Source organism: Dipodomys ordii, unplaced genomic scaffold (genome assembly GCF_000151885.1).
Source record: "Dipodomys ordii isolate 6190 unplaced genomic scaffold, Dord_2.0 Scaffold56, whole genome shotgun sequence".
NCBI classification, from domain to species: Eukaryota; Metazoa; Chordata; class Mammalia; order Rodentia; family Heteromyidae; genus Dipodomys; species Dipodomys ordii.
Genome location: NW_012267272.1, coordinates 2677194 through 2697501, shown reverse-complemented (window position 1 = coordinate 2697501; position 20308 = coordinate 2677194). Strand labels below are relative to the sequence as shown.

General features: G+C 41.2%; 1 protein-coding gene across 1 annotated transcript in view; it reads right to left on the bottom strand.

The window, feature by feature from the left end:
- The window catches only part of Lrguk (leucine-rich repeats and guanylate kinase domain containing), a 103545-nt gene that overhangs the window by 16045 nt on the left and 67192 nt on the right, over positions 1 to 20308 (bottom strand). Inside the window, exons 16-18 of the mRNA XM_013021543.1 lie at positions 9306 to 9445; positions 5138 to 5226; positions 4135 to 4260 (exon numbers count right to left, since the gene is read on the bottom strand). Coding sequence (XP_012876997.1) covers positions 4135 to 4260; positions 5138 to 5226; positions 9306 to 9445 — 355 coding nt within the window. The remainder of the gene's footprint in view (positions 1 to 4134; positions 4261 to 5137; positions 5227 to 9305; positions 9446 to 20308) is intronic.

Below are 20308 nucleotides of genomic sequence, written 5' to 3'. Positions count from 1 at the left end.
GGGTAAACAAAGGAGGAGACTGCAATGCTTGGTAAGAAATGTATGCATTATCCTGCCCATGTAATTGTAACCCCTCTGTACAGTATGTTCACAAAAAAAAAAGAATAAAAATAAATACCCGCTTAGGGTAAGGCATTGCAGTGGGTGAAGAGTAGGAAACACAATGCATAAGACACAAACGCCAGTCTCTAGGACTTTAGAGCCAAGTGCAATTTACATATAGCAGTTCCACAATTTCAAATTTAGAGAAAATGAAACATTAGGTGGCCTGATCCAGATACCATGTTTGTTATATCCTATGCTATTTTGGGGTAGATTATGATTTTTCTCCCCTTTTCAGGATGAGATTGGGGTACAATCTGGTGCCTAACGTCTCTGTGTATGGATTAATGTTCTTCTTATTGATCAGTGTCCTGGCATTCTTCATGAGGGAAATGTCTCTACCAGGAAGCCCCACTGCAAGGCCTATGAAGTTGATGAACTTTGGCCTCATGGTTCTGGATTCTTCACTCCTTAAGTTGGGCCTCATTCCCACTAACTTTGCTGCCAAAGAATCTGAAAGTGATCACACTCTTTGTACTTGAATCTTTACTTTGTGGAGACACGTGAGCCATTACTTTCAGGAAGAATATTGACTTTCAAGAAATGAATACAACTCTTGTGGTAAATGCTTAGTCATTATTGGGAAAATGGGAAAGATTTATTTCCTAGTTTCCTCACCAAATGCCCCTCAGAAAGGAGGATAACCTTCATCCTGAACAAAAAGTAATCATACTCTACTCATACAGTTTCATATCCATTCTCTTGGGCCCTCAAAGTTCATGGCTTTGCCCCCTTTCTGGCACTCATTCATAGAATCATTCACAAGCACAGCACTGAGAACACTGTGGTCAGACAGCAATGCAGACTTACAGGCTTTGTGAAAACACAGTGAGAGGAAGGTCAGCTCAGGTGATTATGGATCACACATCAGCAATGCCAGGCAGAGCTCCTGAAGGACAGATCACCAGCAAAAGAGGGGAGGTGGGGATAGAGGCTGGACTTGGAAGGTAGAAAGAATGTTCCTGAGCACTGTGTCTGAGGATCCTGGCTGGGGCCAGGTTTTCCTTCTGCAGCTTAATATTTCTGGGTTATTTATTGGACAAGGTCAATTTCAGGAATGATAGAAAGAAGTTAGCTAGGAGACTAACAGGAAGAAGGCAGGAGGAGGTACTTTGAGGAGAGGGGAGGGGGTTGGGAATTGGGTAGTTTGACTAATGAAAGGTCAGGATGGGGAAAGGATGAGGCTTCTGGCCTGGGGAAAGGGTGCTGCACCAAAGTTAAGTGCATGTCTCCTGAGCTGGCCCACAGGAGTCCTGTCCCAATCATGTTTTAGACAACATCAGGACTGGATAGTGGCTGAACTTCACCAAATATCTTGTTAATTAGGGTGCCCTTAATTGCTAGGAAGACCCTGGAGAAAGATCATGCTGATGCCAGGCAAAAAAAATAAAGACACCACCTCCCGCCCTGCCCCATACCATACACATACATAAAGAGGAAGATTTCCAGCTAACAGCAATGTCCAAAAGGCCAAATATCAATGCTGAGAAATCCTCCAGATCTAGAGCTGAAATGTGAACATGGTACCCCCACATTTAAAAAAGCTTAGTGGGGCTTGTGTGGTTACCTCCTCTGCTAGGTTTTAAGCCTTGCAGACAGCAGAGCCACAGAAGCTCTGAAGACTCTTGGCCTGGATTCAAACCTCTGCCCTAGATTTCTTAGCCACACGCCCTTGGCTAAGTCCCCCAGCATCACTAACTGGTGTCTCAGTTGTCCCATCTGTCAAACAGGGACAACAGCCTCTTGTTTCGCATGGATCTCTACGTAGAGATAACGTATGTCACACTTCCAGGGCAGGAACAAGTGTGACACAAGATCTACTGTCCTTGCTTGTAATTTTGCTTCTTATAACCCATACACATTCACACTATTTTTTAGTTCAATAGCTTGGGGCTGTTTTAACGTTACCTATTTTTTTTATTTCTATAAAATAAAGCATATTCATTGTTTCTTCTAAAAGTAATACACCTCCAGTGTAGACAATTTGAAAACAAGAAGGAAGAAAGAAAAGTCATGCACTGAAAAAGATCATTATTATGCTTTGGATCTTATTTTTCTATGTAGTTTAACTTTTTTGTTTTATGCAACTGTGCACATTTGGGGGGAATCAATTTTATAACTATTCTCTGAAACCTGATATCAGTAGCATATAACAGTCCATTAATTATTTGCTCCGTATTTCATTCAGCCATCCTTTTGATTCTGAACATTCGGGTTCTTTGCAGGGTTTTCTGCCCTCATGAATATCTTTACATATAATGATTTCCCACAACGTGCATTATTTTATTAGTATTGTTGACTATCTGAATGTATTACTCTTTCCCCAACTCATGTGTTAAAATCACAGCCCCCAAGGTGATGGGTGAAGCGGTGAGTTGTCAGAGAGGAGCAAAGGTGGTCGGGACGGTGCCGTCACCAATCAGATTGGTGCCCTAATGACCTGGAGAACTTCCTCGAGCTCCACACACCACATGCTGTAAGGACCCAGCAAGAAAAGAAGGTGCCATCTATGCGACAAGCAGCCTCTTAGAAGATACATCTTGATAGCATCCAGAATTATAAGAAATAAATCTACACTGTTATGTACCACTGGGTCTATGGCATTTGGTTACAGCAGCTTGCATGGACCAAGACAATAATCATGTGTCAGAACTGGGACAACTGGGTTGATAGTAAATACGCATTTTAGGCATTGGACATAAGTTTTCAAAAGATTATGAAATTCTCCCCCATCCCCAGTAAAACCTGGGCCTGCTAGCACAGCCTTTCTCTTTGTATCATTTTAAAAGTCATTAATTTGTAAAAGTTTTCCAACATCATAAATAGGTAGATAAATACACAATAATAAAAAGATTTGGTAATTTAGCCTGCAAAAAGTGGTATAATGTTTGAAATTTATTTCTCATGGCAAGTAAAATTAGACACTGTTTTTATTATGTTAATATTCATATCAATTAGCTCCTGTCTCACTTCTCTTTTGAACTGTTTATATCTTTTGTTCCTTCATCTGTTGAAGACTGAACTTAGTATTTTCCAAACCAATTTATGTGAACTCTTTATACACTGAATGGTTGCCATCTGTCATCCTTTATTATTTTTAAATAAGTTTTTGTATTGTGAAAATGCTGTACAGAGGGATTACAGTTACATGAGTAAGGTCATGAGTATATTTCTTATCAAGCATTGTTGTACCTTATATACCTTGTTGTTTTCTCATTTAAATTTTCTTTCTTTTTTATTTTCTATTTTTTTTTGTACTGGGGAATGAACCCAGGACATTGCACTTGCTAGGCAGGTGCTTTGCCACTGAGCTACATCCCAGATCTAAAATTTTCTTTATACTTAGAGAAACTCACATTGCTGAAGCATAATAAAAATACATTCATTCCTCTTTCCTTCTGTAATTTTTCTTGTGTCTCCAAAAACTCTCCATTAACATTTTAATGTCTACAATATATAGATTTTGAACTATGTTTTGACATTAAAATGTTAGGACTCAGAAATTACATTTTTGATATTAACTATGAATCAAGGGGTTATTGAAAGACCACTGGACTATAATACTAACTAGAACCAACCTCACAAACTGTATAGGAACAAAGCTCGGGCACGAGTCATTAAACAGCTGTCTCAAAATTCAAAACAGAGACTAGTACTGCACACAAAGGGACACCTAGGATTGTGATGGATTCTTGTTTCTTCTGCCATTGAAAACCTGAGTATCTCCAATTGCCTCTGCTACATAAAGACCCAAAGTTTCCAGCCATGGGACACTAAACTATATATACCCATGTGCCCTCTGAAGGGCCTGGTCTAATACTTTCAAGTTCCATGCTGGGAGGTGGAGCCCTACTCTTACATTTTTTAAGGATTTCTCTGAAGGCTAGAGATGATTACGATGATTGTTTTTAGGGTCCTGCCTCGCATCAGGCTTGTGCTCTTTCACTGTCCTAAATCCCCAACCCCTGAGTGCTATGATTTTTCACTAACCAGCAGACAATGACCAAGTCCATCAAGCAAACTTCAACTCACTTCATTTCCGGATATACTCCAAAGGAAGGCTTAAAATATTCTTCAGACAGTTCCAAACTTTTTCGTAGCTCTTCTAAACTTGAAAAATACTGTTGATTACTGATTATAGGTGCTGATACTGGACCCCTGAAATCAGAAATTTTTTTAGCTCAAAGGATTTCATAGTGATATCAATTATACATGGATGGAAGGATGGAAGGAAGGAAGGAAAGAAGAGAGGGAGGGAGGGGAGAAAAGGAAAGGAAAGAAGGAAGAATAACAGCATGAAGAAGAATGAAGGTAGGAAGAGATATCAGTGCTCTTGGCAAATTTCTGAAAACAGGGACTTTTCCATTTAACATTTAAATATTCTAAAACATCACAAAAGAAGAATTCAGAGCTGTGATACACATAATATTAATAAGACAATAATATGAAAGCAGTGCCTAACCATACCTGGCCTAAATCCTCTTCTTATATAACAATTAATTGTGCAGTAACTATTAATAGCTACTAGTACCTATGAAGTCCTGGCTTCATGGTAGGCAATCTACAGCAAGAACCAAGAATCCATGGGTTAACAAAGCTCTCCACCTTCCTGGAATTTACAGTCTAATATGGAAAGTAGGCACGAAAAAAAATGACCTCCCAAATAATTACTATTGTTTGGAGAGTCATGACAGGCAAGTACAGGAACTCAATGGGGGATAATTGACTTTCAGTCATGAGCAGCCTTTGTGAAGGCTGATCTTTATATCCAAACACCACTAGAAATATTACTCTTTGTGGACTGCAAAAAAAAAAATCAAGTTTCTAGTAGCTGTAAGCTTACTGTGCCAGTTAAGCAATATGAAAATGACAAGAAAACACACAGCTAAGAAATAGGTTTGCTACTAAACGACTGAGTCTACTTTAGAGTGGAGATTTCAGTTGCTGTTGATAATTTCAGACGTGTTAGGTAGATTTGGCCACAGAAAATTAATCTAAAGTTGTGCAAGTACCAACAAATGTCATACATTGCTACCTTTGAAACAGGAGAGTCTGATCACGAGGTATATTTCCCATAAGGGCTTGCCGGGCTGCCTCATGCTGTCTGTGCAGAGAGTATCTTTCCTAGGCAAGACACAAGAAAATTATATTCATGTTGAAAGTATGTCAAATCATTGAAATAGCTATTCATTCTCTGAGAGAATTATAAATAAAACCAAAATATTTTATACAACTGTAATTTAATGTATCAATTTTATTTGATACCTAAATAAGAATGTGATGGACTTCACATTTCATGAGTGCATTTTTAGTCTTTCTAATGAGATGGAAAACTTTTTGGGGCTACAAATTCTTAAATCTTAGCACAAGCAGTGACCACCTCGCTAAATAAACACAATAATAAATATAGGCTTTACTGTTACAAAACTCTTGTCTGTAAATTAGTACTACTAATCATCAAAGAAGGAAAAGATCATCTGAAGTTAAGTGCTAGTGGCTCACACCTGTAATCCTAGCTGCTCAGAAGGCTGAGATCTGAGGATCACAATTTGAAGCCAGCCCAGGCAGGAAGGTCTGTGAGACTCAAATCTCCAATTAACCGCCAAAAAGCCAGAAGTGGAACTATAGTTCCAGTGGTAGAGCACTAGCTTTGGGCACAAAAAGTTCAGAGACACCAAGCAGGCCCTGAGTTCAAGCCTTGGACCAGTTCAAACACACTCACACACACACACACACACACACACACACACACACACACACACACCCTTCAGAGATTTGGCAAACTGTAGGAGTAAGGATATTCTCTTGGAATTGGGAAGAGCAGGTTGAAAAAATAGATACAACTGATGTGCAGAAAACCAACTTTTAAAGGCTAAGACTCAGCCATATCAGCAATTCTGGAGTGAAAGGTCTTCACTACGTCAGCATAGGATTCAGTGTGCTTTCCAGGAAGTTAACCAAGCAAAGAGGGTCGTGTTCCCACAGAGGCAGGAACTCAAGTCACAGCGGACAATATCATACTCAGACTGGGACTTCTGGAACCAATAGTTGGCATTTTGTGTTTCATAAATAAAAATCTCTGGCTGGACAGTGTTTGTCCAACAGTTAAGAAAAGAGCTATGGTCCTCTTTCACTTGATCTAAAAAGAAAACTGGCAAACAGCTCATTGAAATTATGTTTACAGTTCCCCCAAAACCTTTTAGAGATGACTAAATCGATGTGTCCAGGGAGCCATTCAGATGAGGTAGGAAGAGGAATGAAATGAGACCACTAAAGGCCACGTAACTAAAGAATCAGGGAATGAGGAAATGGAACACTTCATTTATTACATTTTCTAAATTCATATCCACCTATGGTCGCATTCACAGAAAGCATTTAGACTGATATAATGATGGCAGTTACCACCAACAAGCCTGATGTCAGATTTTCCCCCCAGATTTGGCATTCTGGACCTTTTTTTTTTCCCACACAAGGCAAGTCATTCAGGTTGTAGAATAAACCCTAATGTCCCCAACGATAAGGGGAAAAAAACACCCAGGTGTCAGGACCTTTGGAGTTGGTAATACCGAGGATCTTCAGGGTCTAGTAACCTAATTACAACAAAGGAAGAAGGCAAGGAATAGAAGCGCTAGAGATGTGCTGATGTCATCCACAAAGGTTATAGACTACTACCAGAGAATTCGTTCCAGAAGTGCAAGGATCAGGTGGGTTTTGTTCTCGTATCTGGAGGAGACTCGAAGGCCAGTCCATGCCCATGAACATAGCAGGAATGGGAGGGCAAGCGTGAGTGAGCACATGAAAACATGAGAGTAAGGAGGAAAGGAAGCAAAGAAGGGAAGAGGGAGAAGGAGAGAAAAAGAGAGGGGTGGGGATGGAGGGAGAAAAAGCCTTGAGAATATAAAGAGGGCGGCTGTGACGGCAAAGGCCCTTTGTGTGTTTGCTAAATTAGCAAGGACATATTGAATTCATCCACTAGTAAACCATCACAGAGAGGATGGCTGCTACTCCTTCCATAAGATCCCTTTCCAGCCTTTACCACGTATATACTTTCCTATGTCTCCTGAATTCATCTACCAGGATCTTGCAAGGGGGACATCTCGGAGTAACTGTGGTAGTTTAGAGATCCCAGGCTCTAATATAATTTCCCAGGATGTTGGTAAAACTTAGAATTTTGAAACTTAATCCAAATATGGAGAGTGATCCCCATTTCTAATGACTGATAGTTGATCCTCTACGAATCCTGGTAGATGGGAATATTTTCTTTTACATTTAATCTCTTTTGTATAAATAAGTCTGACGTTCCTGCACTCCAGATGGTGGTATTGACAGATGCCTGGAGAGCACCCAGTGCTGTTTCTAGGAACCATAGTCAGTACCAGCCAGCCCAGCCTTTTCCCTGTGGCAGGGAATGGCATGAGCAGGGCCAGGTGGCATGGCTGGGAGAGCCGCAATGGGCTGCTGAGATTCTCTTGCCCACAGCAGTATGAATCCAAGAGGCATAGGGAAGTTCTGGAGAACAATAACATAAGAGCCACAGAGAGTGGGGCTTGAGGTAATGGGAGGGGAGAAAGAGAGCCAATAGAAGAAACTCTCCAACACAGAGCTAATACCACAGAACACACAGGAAACCAGAAGCAGACACATTTGTTTCTTGCACCTAGCACACCCAACAACTATTAAGACTTAGAGTCAAATGCACAGACACATCAGCTTGTGCCATATCGTGATGTCTTTCTCAAAAGGAACCAGCCTGAAACTTTTGACTACTGACTGTGATTCTCACTCAGAACAGGCAAGTTTTAAGGAAATAGAACAATAGAGTTAATAACTGAAAAAAAACCTATCAATTCTGCAATTGTAATTATTTAAGTAGCTTTGTATTCCTACATCATTATGTAAAAATGATTGCAAGTAAGCATCACCTAATCTAAATGCAAAGCCCTCTTTGCATTCAACACCACACATGCTCATTGCTTGAAGTTTCCAAAGAAATGAATTGGGACCAAGTCACATGACTGACTTAAACCAAGCTGTGTTATCAAGTATGGACTCCTTCAATGGACACACTTCGAAGGCTCAGCCCCCAAATACTCAAAATTACATCCCCGCTATAGAACACATTTTCCTTCAGATGCATACTCTAATGCACTGATTTATTGTAGTGGTTTTTTTTTTTTTGTATTTGCCAAGTTGAAGAGTTGGTGTCAGAGTTTTGACTGGGAGCCCAAGGAAAAGGTACTCAAAAAATCTTACATTCTAGATGATGCTAAGCAAAATGAACCCCAAGATAGGGACACAAGTGTTTTCTTCTTTCTTGCTACTGTTTCTAACATATTTATAATGTTCCATGGGATTTTTTGTTTCTTTGTATGTTCCTCCCCCACGGTATAACTCCTGTTTTCACTGTCTGTGATGTCGGTGCTCTGCACTTGTATATACACTTCTCTAATTTGGGGAGGGGAAGGGAAAAACCAAATACTTAAATAGGGATACAGGTTGACCCATTGTAACAATGAGATGTACAAGACACTATGTTGAAAAATGAACTTTACAATTTAGGTGGCGGGGGGGGGGCAGAGTATAGTTGTGGAGGTGGGAGGGAAGGGATGGTAGGGGAGAAACAAAGGAGGAAGTAACAATGCTTGATAAGAAATGGACTCATTACCTTGCTCATGTACCCCCTCTGTACCGTATTTTTACAATAAAAAACATATTAAAAAAGAAAAATTAAGGAAATCTGAATACAAAAAAATCTGACATCCAAACTCTAGTTTTAGGACCAGTATTTATTCTTTTTTTGGATCTGGTTGTGGGGCCTGAACTCTGGGCCTGGGCGCTGTCCCTCAGCTCTTCAGCTCAAGGCTAGTGCTCTACCACTTGAGCCATAGTGCCACTTCCGGCTTTTTTCTTTTTGCTTATGTGGTGCTGAGGAATCGAACCCAGGGCCTCAGGCATGCAAGGCAAGCGCTCTACCACTGAGCCACCTTCCTAGCCCGAGGACCAGTATTTATTCTTAAAGAAGGAGATGTGTGTGTGTGTGTGTGAGAGAGAGAGAGAGAGAGAGAGAGAGAGCACAAAAGAGAGAATATATCAGAGAAAGAACAGTTTGGGGAACACTTATTAGCACCCCATATGAAAGCCTCTTTTTGCCTGCCAATATCTGTGTTCCTGCTGACACTTCACCCCTTCTACCCCTCTCTTACCACTGATGTTTTTTTGGTTGAAAGTTTGGCCCACAATTTAGCAAAGTAGTTTCTGCTTGTGGAATCCAGGAAATCACTCATGTCCACAGAAGCAGGCTTCTCGGGAGGCTCTTCAACTAGCATAGGAGACGCCGGAACCTCTGGTAGAGAGAAAACAAATAACTCTTAAAACCAAAGGCATGAAATAGAAAGAGAGCACTCTGCAAAGTGATAGAAATGTTTTTGAGACTTGTTTGTCTAAATACAAGAAACTACACTTAGTCTGCCCATTTTAACTTGAAAAGAACTAAAAATACAATAAAACAAATATATTAACATTTTCATTAAAGAGTTGAATAAATAACAGCTAAATATCAAATAATGCTATTGATTCTAAAGTCAGCCCATAATACCTTGAGGACACATACTCTGGAAATATATCTAATATTCAATCAATATAGGTTTACACAATGAAGTAAAATGAATGAGAAACCATAGCATTCAAACACTTCAGGGAAAAGTCACCCTTATAATTTCTTTCCAATTAATAAGTTCTCTGAAATGCTAGAAGGAAAATAAAACATGCGATACTAAGAAAAAACTTTGAATACAATAGATTTATGAGGCAGTTGTTTAGCACAATTTATTCATCAACGATGTCCAATACTCCTTTTATTGGGATGGAATCTTGCTGTGTAGCCTAGGCTGTTCTGGCTCAGGATTGGCCTCAAACTCACAATCCTCCCCCCTCTGCCTCCCAAGTGCTGGGATTATAGGACTACACATGCTTGGCACATATCCTTTAAAGTATTAGAAGCCCAGAGACCTAGAACATAAAAATGTAAATTTCTGTTATTACTTCTCTATTGAAGGTCTAAATATACCTTTAGACATAGAAGATCACCAACACTTTATGTTCTGTTGTTTGGTATTACCATCTGATTTGATGGGAAGAATTTAACGATGACATCATCATAACGTCATTTGACCCATGCTTACTGTATTATGTGCTGGATGCTGTGGACCTAATGATGAACAAACCTCCTTGACTTGTATGGATTACAATTCTAATGTGGGAAACAGACACATAACACATTAAAAGAGTCAGACAATGAGAAGTGCGATGAAACGGGATAAGGAGACAGAGTGAGAAGGAAAGTGGAAATTAAAAGAAATACTCTGTGAGGCGGGGATATCTGAATGGAACTACAAGATGGAAAAGAGGAAATCATTCACTATCTGGCAGGAAATAAACACCTGGCCGTGAAAGTGGTTTTTCTGAGGAACGTCAAGCATGCTTATGGTGACTGCATCATGGACCAGAATTCACTGACACTGCGGGAAAAGGGGAGGAGGATGGCTAGAGAAGGCGTAGATGCTGTACCAATTTTTCTTTTCTGTCCTACTGAACAGAATATTAGGACCAAGACCAGATGATGCTGAACAAAGTGAAACAAGCTTTCGATTGATAAACTCATGTTAACAATTTCCATAGAAGAGATCATAAGGATCATAAAAAAGGATACATATATGTGTGTAGAAGTATATAAGATTTTTCAAAACACAGTTTCTCAGTTAGTGTTTATTTTTCTAGCTTTCTCTAAGCCCTCTGTACTCCATGTATGGGAGTCAGGTTCATTCAATCTGATGAGGCCCTGCAGCTATAATTCCAACAGTTATCTCTTAGTGGTTCTCAGCAACAAAACTTTTGGGTGAAGGTAATGTGTTTGCCTTATAATACTACCATCTCAATAATTTTAACTCCTATCCATTTCATACAATTCTGAAAATATTTTCTAATGTCTTAATACATCAATAGACAGAAGATCCTATTTTCCTAATTTGAAAATAAAACAGAATAGCAATGTCATAATCCCTTGACAAAAAGTTTCTTAGTTTGTTCTTATTTAAAGCATCTAAGTGAAAGTTAACCGTGAGGCAACATACATACATGCACACATATGTACATACTTATATGTGAACAAAAGAAGAGCAGCAAGCTCTTCAATATATAGGCAAGTTTATTTAAATAACTACAATGAAGAAGCATAAGTGAATTTAAATGATGCATGGCAAATTTTAAAGTTATTTTTTATGGCTTAGTATCATTACCAAGTGCAGGAAACTATAAGCAAAGTATCTGAGAAAAAAATGGGAATGCATCTCAAACTAATTCTAAAAAGCTGAGACCTTTCCTTAAGACTTCCATTCTTTTGAAATTAGGTGAGTTAAATACTATTTGTGGGAGGCATTTTAAAAGGCTAAGTATAGAATTCAACCTAAGCAGCAAGTGCAGTAGAGGTAATGTATCTAAGAGCAAAACATGAGCATGTGTAATTGATATCGTATCATCTCACAGCCTAATAAGGCCATTTACTGCATAAAGGAAAAGAAAAAATAAAAGGTGTTGATGGTCTAGCATTAGAGGCTCATATCCAGGTCAATTGCTGGCAATAAAATTGCCATTTGGAGGTCAGATTGCAAATGCTTTGAATAACCCAAATCTCTATTTTAATGACCAATATTTTTCATATGCAGAGCACCACTCATACAGCAGATCAGTATAGCCATTTTCCTGACCAAAAACTTGGAAGTGATCACCTTCCAATATAAAACTTTAACATATTTAAATAAATAAAACCTGGCAAAAACTGTTTCCACATTAAAGTTTATCTTTCTCTGAAAGCACTTGGAAACGAATTCTTGAAAAACAGGATATTATTTTCAGAGGAAATTCCCAAGATGTCCCAAGATGTTTTCTGAATCATTGATTTTTCTCCTCAGCTTTGAAACATACTCAGTGACTGAACCAATAAAGAGTAATTTAAACCCATGATTAGTAAATGTGTGTGTATTTGTGTACAGTAAGTTGTCAATTCCTATAAAATAGTCTCTATCCTAAAATATGTAACCAGGAAAAGGGCTTAAAACAAATTGAAACACAATCATCTTTATAGAGTATAAAATGTTTAATTTTATTAGAACAGTTACACAATTTGTGGTGGAACATTAAAGGGAAAAATTAGTCCAGTAGGAAGTGCTATCACAAAATGGAAGATATTTTTCTAAGACAGAAATGCATCTTAAAAGTCTTTTCCACTTGTGCTAGAAAAATGGTATTTTTACACAGAATCCATGCTAACTTTCCAAACCGAAATAAGCTTTTGCAGTAGAACACTATCATATTAAGTCCAAGAAGACAAAGTAATAATGGTTATGTTTATATGGCAAATGAATACATTTATTAAATTATTCTGACAGTGAGGTGCTATATTCTTTAACATCCATCCATTTGAAGGAAGATAATCAGCTATGTAAACAGAGACAACATCCACCGACAAGATAAAAGGAAAGGATATGAGAATCTATTCACACACAGTGAAAATGAGGTACGGAAACATTTCTTTCTCCTAGACCTCTTCCTTTGTAATGTCTTCACTAGAGCTGAACCTATGGTCCAATATTTTGGTGATGCATCTAGAATGCAACATTTTTTTAAACGAATGAGTTTATCATGAAGTAGTTTGCACTTGAAAGAGATAAGCCAGAGCAGATACATTTCAAGAGTGGTTATATGATATATAAGACCAGTGCTATATAGAAAATTAAGGAAAGGAAAAGAAATGATAGCAATGATTGGCAGGAAAAGGAAACTTCAGTACGTTTACTTTCCTGTTGCCCGTTATATAGGAACAACTACATTTCTCTAAGCCAGTCGTGCTAAGTGTGGCATTCCAAGCAGCTGGGACTACAGATGCCCTTTGCCAGGCCTGGCTAGGATTTACCCTTGCAGAATGACTAAAAGACACCATTTCATCAGTTGCTTTCTCCATTTTTAAAAAATTCATTTTGCTTTCCCAGTTTTGTGCTTGGAGACTGAGGATCTGCTGATCAGAGTTAAAGAAGCCTATGTTGGTATTAACTGACAGCAAGGAAACTAACATGTCTATTATGTGGACAAGTAACTTGACAGTACTTCCCCTCTAACCAATGAGAAATCCAGAATAGACCTAATCCTGATTTTACAAAGGATGACAATACCAGTGAAAACAATATATAGCATTTACTGTGCATGTACTATGTGCCAGAGATCATCCTAAGTGTTTGATTCAGTATCACAAAGAAATTCAGTCACTTCGCTGGTCATGTTTCCCTGCTCTCTTCCCCAAAACTACAGGGCTGCTTGTCATCAGCTCCTGAAGGTCCCTCCATCTCAGAAATTTCCCCTTCTTGCTGGTACCTTTTTTAATAAATTTTATTGTCAAGGTAATGTACAGAGGGTTACAGTTACAGAAGGTAGTAATTACATTTCTTGTCTAACTTGTTCCCTCTTCCCTCTCCCATCAACCCCCGGCCAAGTTGTACAGATCATTTCCAGCATATTGTCTTTTGAGTATTGCTGTTGCATAGGTTCCCCCTTTGTCCTTTGTCTCACCATTTTGTTGTTCCCCTCCCCTTCCCTAGTTTAAATAAATGTATATAATACCCAGGGTACCAAAATTGAATATAGAGACAACAGGGGATAAACCATAGGGGGAAAACACAAAAGAAAAAAGAAATCATGTAGTACATTGGGAACAACAACAAAGAAAAACCTCTTTTATCATGTCTTGGAGTTCATTTGGCTTAGCATCATCTTATGTGGTCATATGTACCTAGCTATTGAGCTATTCTGCTCATCTTCTAAGATTACCCTAGATGTATACTAATTATTACAAGTAAGGGAAACCTCGTACCATTCTTATCGTGTTCAAGTTCCTTAATTCAATTGAGGCTGTCAAAGGCTATTAAAGTATTTTCAAAGAAAACTATCTCATTTAACAAACATTTCCACCTAGTTTGAACACATATTATCCTATAGCAACACACAATAAAATATATTTTGCTGGTTACCTGTTCATAAGAATGAACATTCATCAAAGGAGCATTGCTTAGATGCTTTGCAATACATTTAATTCTCATAGAACCCTGAGGTATGTAGTATTACTAATTATCTCCATTTTATAGGTAAGAACTTTGTAACTTTCCCAAGTTCACATATTTACATTGTAGTGAAACTGGGGCTTCCAAAGATTATTTTGACTTTCAGTGTGATTTACAACCAATCTTTAATTGGAAGAGCCTCAGCTTTCGCTATTCATGATTGTCCTTCCCAAATCAGCTTTAAGATTAGATGTTAACTCTTCTATCACTACTTACTTATCAACACAAAAAGGGGGAGTTTTTGCTCACTTCTCTGAATGCTGGGCAATACAAAGAGTGATCTTAGATTACTTAGTTCCAATTGAACTAAGCAACTAAATTCACTTATGGACATACTGTGTTAGACACTGCCTCAATAATGTAGTTATCTTAAGTAGAATTTGGAGGATCTTTTATGATTAAAAGATTATTGGGAAGGTGGCTCAGTGGTAGAGCGCTTGCCTTGCATGCATGAGACCCCGAGTTCAATTCTTCAGCACCACATAAGCAGAAAAAGCTGGAAGCGGCGCTGTGGCTCAAGTGGTAGAGAGCTAGCCTTGAGCTGAAGAGCTGAGGGACAGCATCCAGGCCCAGAATTCAGGCCCCAGGACTGACAAAAAAAAGAGGGGCTGGGAAAGTGGCTCAGTGGTAGAGCGCTTGCCTTGCATGCATGAGGCCCTGGGTTCAATTCCTTAGCACCACATAAGCAAAAAGAAAAAAAGCCGGAAGTGGCGCTGTGGCTCAAGTGGTAGAGTGCTAGCCTTGAGCTGAAGAGCTGAGGGACAGCGCCCAGGCCCAGAGTTCAGGTCCCACGACCGGACCCAAAAAAAAAAAAGATTATTTTCAGGGTTATCATGGAACAAAAGGCCAGGTAAGAGCCAGGTAATAATTCAGTGACAGAAACATTATTGATCAAGATCATTTGTTAGTAAGATTTACATAAAAAGTCATTGCTTTGCATATGGATTTGGAAATATCTCATCCTGAGCTCCAACATGAGCAAAAAGACATTACTAACAGTCTACCAGATTCTCATCTCAGCATAACTGAGGCAAGTGCGTCCAACCTCATCCGAATGAACCAGGTAAACAGGATTCCAAGGACAAGACCAGGGCATAGCCATCGGTACTCAGTGTAGGGCTTTTGAAACTACACTGTGGAATCCACTTAGTGGGTTGCAACCTGCATTTGAAAGCCTAAAAATTAGCACCACAGAAAACATCATAATAACTGGGCACTGGCTTATCCCTGTAATCCTAGCTACTGAGGAGGCTGAGATCTGAGGATGGTAGTTCAGGGGCAGCCCAGACCAGAAAAACCATGAAAGTCTATCTCCAATTAACCACCAGAAAACTGGAAGTAGAACTGTGGCTCAAAGTGGTAGAGTGCTAAGCCTTGAACAATAAAAACCCTCAGGGACAGCCTCCCAGGGCCTAATTCCCAGCCCCACAACCACCACCAACAACAACAAAAAAGAGAAAAAAACCAAGAAAGAAAGAAAGAAAGAAAGACATAAAAAAGCAAGCAAGGAAAGAAAGGAAGAAAGAAAGAAAAGAAAGAAAGAAAAACATCATACTGTATCCCTCCATAGTACAGGTATCTTATGATGCTTTATTTCCTCTGTGTGTATGTGTTCATTGGGTCACAGTAGTATAAAATGTATTCCTAGCTATGTATCTTAGTCAAAAAATGTTTTACAGCCAGTAATCTAATGAATACTAAATGCATGCAATATTCCAGTGCTACATACTGTATTTAATAAAACAGACAGTTGGATTCTTCATAGCCAATAAACAGAGTCAATTGTAATGAATGGATCATAGATCATAAAGGGAAATTTAAATTTCATCCACTCCAGGAAATAATCCAGCATGTATAAGACTCCCATAATGGAGCATCTAAGTTTTGGAGAGAGCTTGTTTTGTTTCTCCACAAACCACCTCTGACCCAAGAAGTTCTTCATTATACCAAACTAAAATAAACCATAGGGCTGCTACTGTCACCTGACAGACAGCTCTTCAAAAAGCTGAAAGTAGACATGTGGCTCAAGTGGTAGGGCACTATAGTCTTGAAGCAGACAAAGCTTAGGGAGAGTACTGAAATACAGACATTAAAAAAAACATTGTATATTTAAAAAATCAGAACTTTTTCTTACACCAAGACAATTAATAACCACAGTTAAAATTTGTCACCAGAGACAAGTTGCTGATCTTTTCTCCTCCTTTGACAGGAGAGCAAAATGTTGTTCAAAATGTTGCACCAAATCTGAAATGTTAGAAACTTATACTAAAAACAGGAACAAACACAGCCAGGCACTGGTGGCTCAGTGTGTAATCCTAGCTGCTCAGGAGGCTGAGAGGTAGACTGCAGTTTGAAGCCAGCTCAAGCAGAACCGTCTGTGAGGCTCTTCTCCAATTAACAAGGCGGGAAAATGGTAACATTGATTAAGATGCATTGTATTCATAAATTAATATATTCAATTGATATTCCTTTGTACAACTACTTAATAAAAAGCAAAATAAGTAAGCACAATGGTTATATCTATAATTATCAGACATGAACTAAGGCCATCCTGGAGAATAGAAACCATACATATTCTCTCGATATTTAAAAAAATCATTTTGAATCTTTACAATAAAAGACATTAAAAAATCATTTTGGCCTAATTTTAGGCTTTGAATAAAGAAAGAAACAAATATTCCATTGAATAAAGAAACACCAAACAAAACTTCAATTCCTAAAGCTAAAAATATCTGCTAATGTCTTAAGTTGTATATAAACTTAAAAAAAAAAGTTTGAAAAAAAGTTTGAAGTGTAGGAGTGGCTGAAATGGCCAGCCTTGAGCAGAAAAAGCCAAATGGGAGCGTGAGGCCCTGAGTTCAAGACCTCGTACTGACACAAATAAATAAAAGCAGAACAAAAACACAGGAGGTAGCCGGGCGCTCACGCCTGTAATCCTAGCTACGCAGGAGGCTGAGAGCTGAGGATCACGGTTCAAAGCCAGCCCGGGCAGGAAAGTCCGTGAGACTCCTATCTCCAATAAACCACCAGAAAACCAGAAGTGGCGCTGTGGCTCAAGCAGTAGAGCACTCGCCTTGGGCTGAAGAGCTGAGGGACAGCGCCCAGGCCCAGAGTTCAAGCCCCACAACTGACAAAAAAAAAAGAAAGAAAGAACACAGGAGGGCTGAACTTCCTGCAGGAGAAATTTGCTTAGTGCTTTTCCTGAAGAACACAATTCCAAATGCCTCAGAAATGGCTGCCAAACAGGACAGGAAGTACATCTGTCTCTAAAGCTCTTTACCCAAGAGACGCTGGCCCCACTAGTTGGCTCACAGATAGTGGTCATTATCCCTATTTCCTTCATCTCTTTCTACTCGCCTCTCTCCCACTGCCCATCTTAACAGTGGATCTGACCATCCCTGCACCACTGGTGTGCCAGCCATTCTTCCTGCCTCCAGTACCATGATCTTAACTCCATCTCCTGTATCCCTTCTAGAAAGATACCTCGAAAGTACAAATGTAACCATTCAAGGGGTCTGCTGTTGTTTTAAGCTGAGGCTTCCCAAGTGGCGTAGCCAGGCATGGATCTACACAGGCCTGCAGCCTGCCTTGCACAGGTTGTGAGGAGACACTAGCTCCACAGAAGCAGTATCCGCTCTGCCCTCTCTCCTCCCAATCAACCTGCTGAACAGTCATGTGACCTTGAGGACTCAGCAGAAGGAACTTCTCCAGGGAGTATTTCCTGGTTGTCATATCCTAGGCTGAAAAATCTTTCCTCAGTATTTGTATGACAGCCAAAGAGGAAATAGTGGGTTTTCTTGTCTGTAAGATGCCAACAGAAGCTTGGTGTGCTGTGGGACCCCCACATGACCACATTCCACAATGTGGCGATGAGCTTTCCTGTCTGTCCACCTGATATTTAAGGGTCTTCCTCATCATACCCAGTAGCTAGCAGTGTCTGACATATAGGAGATAGTTAATAAGCATTATTGGGTGAATGACTTAATAATCACAAATTATAGTGTTTTTTGTTTTTTAAAAATCATCCTATAACTTTCATCTTGGACAAACCAGATAGTTCAGAGGATAATTACTAATGTTACATAGTTATGAGTGGATTCTTGCTTTGTAAGAGGATTCCTATATCTTGGATTTAAATTTTTTCAATTTCTTCTACTGCACTTGGAGTTACAGTTGACATTCTTGCAGTTTTGTGGACATACCTTTGTATGCATTTAGTCATCAGTTATATTTTTAAAACACAGAATACTAAACACAGGTTTAACCCATTGTCTGTATACAGAGTAACCCACGATTCTGCTCTTAAAGGTTTACAACATATTGGCCAGGCATGCTGATTTATAACTGTAATCCGAGCTACTTGGAAAGCCAAGTATGGGAGGACTGCAGTTCAAGACCCGCTCAAACAAAAGTCAGTGAGACCCCATGTCAAGAAATAAGCCACTACAGTAGCTGACATCTGTAACCCTAGCTACTTTCAAGGAATAGGTAGCAGGATTACAATCTGAATTCAGCCAGGGCAAACACATAAGATCCCCCCAAAGTAGACAGGCTTAAAAAGAAATGCTTGATCCACACTGCAGACCAATCAGTTTTTCCCTGAATTTTTTTTTAAATCATAGAATCAAAGATTGCTCATCTTCATTCCTTTCTAGCAGTAAGAGCTGAGAAAGATAAAAGCAGATGTAACATCAGAGCTGTCCGTGGCCAGGCAGAGAAACTGATATTCAGCCATTTGTAGTCCAAAGAATGGCGCCAATGTGGAGAAAGAAATGCAAGACATGATGTGAGTCCGCCGACGGCAGAGTCCCGCGGCTGGGCCCGGCCTCGTCTGGCCCCGGCCTCGCTGGCCCCGGCCTCGCTGGCCCCGGCCTCTGGCTAGCTCTCCCACCCCCAATAGGCCATAAACAGGCCCTTCGCCAGCACCGTAATACGACATAAATGAAGCCCTGGTTCATCTCTACTTTCTTCCCACTACTTCTTCTGATGCAGGCAGATGGTTCTTTGCTGCCGTTGTTGTGTGTGTTTGGACTCCTCTGCCCACGGAGAGAGATGGGGTATACTTGTCCCACAGAAGACCCGCGGGCATGCCCGCCACAGCGAGGGAATTCTCCACAGGAGAGGAAGCCGAGGGCAGCCGGGCCCTGCCCGGGCCGGAGCTGGCGGTGGAAGAGCTCCTGGATGGACAGAGGACATCGGGCCCGCCGGCTGGCAGTCACTTGCTGTGGCCCTTCCTGGAACAGCGGCTCGGAGCGCGGAGCGCGGAGCACGGGGAGGCGAGGCCGGAGGCCGGGGCGGGGCGGGGCGGGGGAGGCGGCGCGGCCAGGGCCTCGCACTCGGGCCGGCGCGGCCCGCACTCACACCGCGGTGCTCTGGCTGCCCCTGGCGCGTCTTCTTCCCGCCCGGGCTGACCCCTGGGAGGCGCCTCCGTTTTGGGGGGTCCGTCTGTCTTTGGCGGGCTGCCTGGAAGGAGGCGGCGGGCCGCCGTCCCCGTGGCTGGCGCCCCCCGGCTCTGGGGAGGCCTCCGGGGGCTCCTCGCTGGCCTCTTGGGTTGGCTGGCTGCCACCGGGGCGGGCTTGGTCTTCCTGAGATGATCCTTCTCGAATGTTCTTCTTCGGAGCTGGGCGTTTGGGCGGGAGGCTGGTCTTCTTTCTGGACGGATGGGCTTTCCTCCTCCTCTCTCCCTGGGGTTGGGGATCGCTGGGCAGAGGCTGGGTGGGGGGCGGCTCAGAAGTTTCTAGCACCGGGGCCGGCGGTCCCTGCCGCTCCTGGGGGTCCGGGGGCGGCGGGCGCGGGTGGCCGGCGTGCTCGGGGTGCGCCGGCGCGGGGCGCTGCTCCTCGCCAGCTCCCTCGGGCTCCGGCGCCTTCCTCTCCTCCGCAGGCCCTCCCGCGCTCGGGGGGTCGTCGATGCGCGGGAGGCGGACCCGGGGAGCCCCCTCCTCCCGGGGTGGGTGGGGGGCCTGGTCCTGGGTCGGGGGGCTGATGGGAGGGAGCTTCACCTCGCTGCCTTTGGCCTCGGGGCTCGGCCTCGGGGCTGGCCC